This window comes from Microcaecilia unicolor, chromosome 3 (genome assembly GCF_901765095.1).
Source record: "Microcaecilia unicolor chromosome 3, aMicUni1.1, whole genome shotgun sequence".
NCBI classification, from domain to species: domain Eukaryota; kingdom Metazoa; phylum Chordata; class Amphibia; order Gymnophiona; family Siphonopidae; genus Microcaecilia; species Microcaecilia unicolor.
The window spans coordinates 283,909,676-283,915,739 of NC_044033.1; the positions used below are offsets into that span (position 1 = coordinate 283,909,676).

At 45.3% G+C, this 6,064-nt stretch overlaps 1 protein-coding gene across 1 annotated transcript; it reads right to left on the bottom strand.

Moving 5' to 3' along the window:
• Nucleotides 1-1,770: 1,770 nt before the first annotated feature.
• Nucleotides 1,771-4,757, bottom strand: MAP10 (microtubule associated protein 10). The gene has a single exon (XM_030198132.1). It carries the CDS (start codon nucleotides 4,512-4,514, stop codon nucleotides 1,854-1,856), a length of 2,661 nt encoding a protein of 886 aa, XP_030053992.1. The 5' UTR covers nucleotides 4,515-4,757; the 3' UTR covers nucleotides 1,771-1,853.
• Between the last annotated feature and the right edge of the window lie 1,307 nt (nucleotides 4,758-6,064).

Here is a 6,064-nt window from a genome sequence, read left to right on the forward strand (position 1 = left end):
TCAAACATATCATCACCGTGGAAAGCAGATTGCGGAGTACCACAAGGATCACCGCTATCACTGATCCTCTTCAACCTAATGATGACCCCACTAGCCAAGTCCTTATCCAACCAAGGCCTTAACCCTTTCATCTATGCAGCCAATGTCACAATATGCATTCCTTACAAATCTAAACTGACAGAAATCACAAACAAAATCAAGATCAGCTTGAACATCATGGCCTCTTGGGCAAATGCATTTCAACTAAAACTAAACAAAGAAAAAACACACTATCTCATCCTCCCCTCACTATTATCAACACCCCAGATTACACCCTCCCTATCTCAGACAGCCTGAAAATCCTCAGCATTACAATGGACCGCAACTTAACAACAGAGAGCCAAGTGACATCCACAACAAAGAAAATGTTCCACTCAATGTGGAAACTCAAACGCATGAAACAATTCTTCCTGAGGGGAACATTTCGCAACCTGATACAATCAATGGTACTAAGCCATGTAGACTACTGCCATGGAATTTATGCAGGATGCAAAGAACAAACTTTAAAGAAACTTTAGACCGCTCAAAACACAGCGGCTAGGCTTATCTTCGGAAAACCGTGATTTGAAAGTGCAAAACCCCTTTGCGAAAAACTACACTGGCTCCCAATCAAAGAACGCATTGCTTTCAAAATCTGTACTGTGGTTCACAAAATTATCTACGGTGAAGCTCCAGGATACATGACAGACTTGATCGACCTACCAACTAGAAACACATCCGAATCAACATGAACTTACCTAAATCTGCAGTACCCAAGCTGCAAAGGACTCAAATACAAATCAACTTACGCATCCAGTTTTTTCAACATAAGCACACAACTGTGGAACACATTACCAAAAGCCTTGAAAACTACAAACAACCACCTAAACTTCCGGAAACCACTAAAAACTAACCTGTTTAAAAAGGCATACCCTACCGATCCAACATAAATGCCTGATCTCTGCAACACAACAAAACTAAAGAACGTAATGGACATAACACAACTCTTTCATTGTACGATTCTCTAGTGTGGCTGCGCCACATGAACTTTATCTTACCACAATATCACTTTGTATTTGTTTACACCGGAGTCTGTAACGCCTCTCCGGTACTATGTAAGCCACGTTGAGCCTACAAATAGGTGGGAAAATGTAGGATATAAATGTAACAAATAAATAAAATAGTCTATAAAGTGATGCGCGTAAATTGGACTGCGTGGAATTCAAAAGGCGTCATTGTAATAGGGGCATGGGCAGGTCGTGAGTGTAATGAAAATTTATGCGCATTGTTACAGAATAAGATGTGTGCATGTACACCAGATTTCAGTTGGCGTAAATGTCTGCACCTAAATTTTAGCTGCAGGATGGCTGCTAGATGTATTCTACAAACTATGCCTGTTAGGTGAGGTTTCTACAAAGCGCTAAGCACGTTTTTTTTCAGTGCCAAACTTTTAGGTACCATATATAGAATCCAGCCCTATATGTACAGTGACACTGAAAATTCACAAATAGGTATATGTTTATAACATACCACTAAACATATAAGTGCTTTTGACTATAATATTTCATAACTGAAATCAGAATTAAAATCAGAGGTTGATAATTATGAATGATGCCGAGTTACCTAACAGAATTATTTTGCTAGTTCAACAAAGGCACTATGCGTATGTCTCTCAGCCAGGAGACTAACACACACAACTGATTCCTGGGAATTAACCTGCAAACATTTTTTTAAATCTAATTTAGACAACAATGAAAAACAAAACCATTTTAATATTTTCTAAAACAGTATAACTTGGATCACAACTGTGGAACATAAGAGGATTTTCAGATAAACTACAATGTATATCCAGGAAGGTGGTTTATTACAAGTTCCGTTATATGTTTATACTGATTAGAAATATCCAGCGTACTAAGTCCACTCTGTGCCTGTCCTTCTGTGATGTGATCCGATTCAATACTCCCAAGAGCACTAAGGTCAAGGTCAGACAAATTAGAGGGCAAATAGGAGCTGACTTGAGAAGTCCTTACTGATAAACTTTTATCAGATTCACGATCACCATCTTCACACTTGATATCAGGCACTGGGCTCCCCTGAATATTGTTCACCTCATGGGTGGATATATTACATTGTCTGGTTTTGTCCTCTTGTTCTTTCTGCTCACCAGATGGGACATTCTCATTGGATACAATCAGAGCTGCAGACAAACCTTGGTGTTTATCTTTTAACCTGCGGGTTCTATTAGAGGACTGAATTGGAGATGCAGTTGAAGGTACTGGGAGAGGGGCAGAAATGCTGGAAGTTCTCGCACTTTCTCCAGAATTCACTTGCATGCTGGATCCTGAATCACTACCAGATGGATCTTCTTCTGGGCTAACAACTACTGTGTTTGGGAAGCTGTCAAGAGGTTCTGTATGATCGGGACTGGTGACATCATGCGAGTCCCTTGAACCCTCTTGGCTTGCAATAAAATCTTCAGAATATATTTCATCAGGGCTGCTTGGCAAACTGTTTTTTGGATTCTCTTTACAGCCAACTGATCTGAAAGAAGCGAACTTCCCACTGGTGTTAGCATTACCATTCATGGTACTTATGTTCTCACTGGCAATGGCATCACCAACATCACAGTCCTGTGGTGCAGGTTGTGGTCGCAACACTTTACCATTCCTTTCATTTTCTCTGCAATGTTCTGGATCAACTTGGGGTTTTTCCAATGAACTCAAGTTGGCATTATCTTCCTGGGGATTATTACTCACAACATTTTCAACGTGATCATTCAGGCCATGTCCTGTATTATGTTCTTGAGGGAGAGATTTTATTTCATTTTTATTTTGATAGTTCTCTTTATTCACACTGTTTTGTATCAAAGTTTCAATATTCTCATCAAATGATCTATTTGGATAGGAAATTCTTCCATTTTCAGATCTATATGACTGTATATGTGTTAAAGAATGCTTAAAGCGTTTCTCTGTTGGCAAGAAGCCTCTATTCCTTCTCTTCTTCAATTTCAACATTTCTTGTTGTTTCTTCCTATACTGCTCTCTGCGTTCATGTACAATTAGCATATCTGGGTTTTTCTGCTGTAAGCGCAGTTTTAGTGTATTTGTTAGTCCATAAAATAATTTTTTTGTTGAACACCCATGGTCTTTAGTCTCACTGTTCTTCTCAGGTTCTGTAATTTTCTTGGCACCTTTTTGAACATTCTGTGAAAGTGGTGTGGCCAGTTTTAAAACATCTGCAATTTTGTGCTTCGGACTATTAGATTTTTTATTTTTCTCAGTTAACTCTAATTTGTCAGTTTCTGTCTGTAATTTAGACCGGAGTTGGGAGACTCTGGAAATGGAATCCTCGTTGCTAACACTTCTGTATAACCATGCCAGCTGGGGGTGGACTGCAGTATGATCTGCAATCGGATGACTGCTTAACAGAGAGAGTTCTACCAACAAGGCATTGAGCAACGGCAACTGACTTATATTACGTCTCTGATCGGGCGGCGTTGGATGAGGCTGCTGAGACCTCGATTTATGGTGCTCAGTTCTTGCAGTTGACGACTTCCAAAACAGAAACTCTTCTTCCAAAACAGGCTCTTCCATTAGCACCGGCTTTTCTTTGTTCACATATTTGTATTGTACAGGCAGCTCTTTTTTTGGCTCCGAGGTGGCCGAGCAGTAGAAGAGAGGTGGAGGACACAACACGTTTGCTTCGATCTCCTGATCAGTCACGCTACCTCGCGCAGAACTGTTGCAGGGCTTTAGCAGGTTTGGTCGCGTCTGGGTGGACACAGAAGCTTTTTTGCAGGGCGATGGAGCCGCCTCTGTCTCTGACACTACCAGCAGCTGCGGCTCCTCTGGTTTTTCCAGAAGCAGAGGCTGTAAGATGGGGACCACATTGTCGCCCTCCACTGCCGCCACGCTAGTGGAGGCTCGCTCTTCCCCGCTCACTAGCTCAAGGCTGCTGCTTGGAGGCAAGTGTGGCAGCAGACTGGCTCCCAGGCATAGCAGCCTGTAAGCGAGCGCTAACCGCCCCACCTCTCGCCCCATGAGGTTACACAAGGCATGAGCCCCTCGGTGCTCGGAAACGCTGGCCAGACTCAAGGGGGCACTGGCAAGCAGGCGCGGCAGGTTTCCGACTCCGAGTTGTAACAGCATGGCGTAGAGCGGCGCGCGGCTTAGGTGCGCGCGCAGCGTCCGCGCGCCCATGCGGAAGACGCACGACTTGCCCCGGCCGAAATGTACACGCAGTAACGGTGTGCGGGGGCTCTTGACGACGTGGGGCGACTCAGGAGGGTAGACGAGCAACGTGGGGAAGTCCAACAGGCGGAAGGCTATGCAGAGCTGCGGTACCGATGACTTTTTTTCATCGTCTGCGTAGCTGGGTCGAACCGACTGCTGCAACTCATGATTGATGCAGACATACTCCACCAGCAGCTCTAGGCAAAAGAGACTCTCTCCGCCCTCAACGTCCGCCGTTTCTTCCTTTTCCATGAGATCCCCCATCGAACGAAGTACTAGCCTCGTAATGCTGCCAGATCCCACAAACTCCCCTCTCCCAAAAGAGAAGAAAGCAAAACTTGTCAGCAGCAATTTGAGACCAACGCACAACAGAGTGGATCAAAACGGCACTATAGCAACTAGTAGTACCGCGATACTCCAGATGCGCGCAAAGGATTCGGGGAAATGTAGTTTAATAATGAGAGGGCATGAATCCAGCAGGTTCTCAATCTAATCTCCTTGATCTGGGTTCTGGGCTAGAGGCAGTGGGCGGAACTTCACGCCACATTGGTCACTCACAGCACAACAATAGCAATCGCAATTGAAAAATAATAATTATTTTTTTTGTTACATTTGTATCCCAAATTTTCCCACCTAGTTTCAGGCTCAATGTGGCTTGCATAGTACCATAGACGCGATCGCCAATACCGGTTTGAACAAATACATAGTGAGGTTGTGATAGAGTAAAGTTCATGTGTGCAGATAAACACATTGGGAATCATAAGGAGGAAGAGTTATGTCCAGTTCTAGCTTTGGTTTCGTTATGTCGCAGGGTTAAGGCATTTAAGTTGGATCGTTGGGGTATGTAATGTATGAAGTTTGTATTGCTTTATTAAAGTGCTAGGTTTTGCATTCTCTCGGTTAGGAGGGAATAGGGGGAGTTATATTCAAAACTAGTAAAAAAAAGGCCCGTTTCTGACACAAATGAAACGGGCGCTAGCAAGGTTTTCCTCGGAGTGTGTATGTTTGAGAGAGTGTGTGTGAGAGAGAGAGTGAACGTGCGAGTGTGTGTGACAGAGTGAGACTGGGTGCGAGTGTGTGTGTGTGACAGAGAAAGAGTGAGACTGGGTGCTAGTGTGTCTGTGAGAGAGAGAGAGTGTGTGTGTGAGCACGAGAGTGTGTGCCAGGGCCCCCCTTCCCTCTCAGTTCCAGGGTCCCCCCTCCCTCCGAGTTCCAAGGTTGTCCCTCCGAGTTCCAGAGTTGTTGTCCCCCTCCCTGCCTCCGAGTTCCAGGGTCGTACCCTCCCTCCCTGCCTCCCTCCGAGTTTCAGGGTCGTCCCCTCCCTCCGAGTTTCAGGGTCCCCTCCCTCCAGTGGAGAAGTGGCCTAGTGGTTAGGGTGGTGGACTTTGGTCCTGAGGAACTGAGTTTGATTCCCGGCACAGGCAGCTCCTTGTGACTCTGGGCAAGTCATTTAACCCTCCATTGCCTGCCGCATTGAGCCTGCCATGAGTGGGAAAGCGCGGGGTACAAATGTAACAAAAAATAAATAAAATAAAATTATGCTTTCTCCCCTGCATTCATCCATATGCAGGCAACATCCTCTGTGCCCTGCCCCCTCCATCCATCCATGTGCAGCATCTCTCCCCTGCCCCGCCACCTTCCTCCGAGTTCCAGGCCCCCCTCCCTCCCTCCCCCCTCCAAGTTCCAGTGTCCCCCTCCCTCTGTCCCTCCCTCCCAGTGCCATGGAACTGGTAGGGAGGGGGGACGGAGAACGTTGGAGGAGTGACGTCAGCAGGTGGTTACGATCCCAGTGAGACACATTGGAATGTTGGAGG

Bases quoted from the DNA above. Each gene is read 5' to 3' on its own strand.
- MAP10 (XM_030198132.1), bottom strand. From the start codon at position 4,514: ATGGGGGATCTCATGGAAAAGGAAGAAACGGCGGACGTTGAGGGCGGA.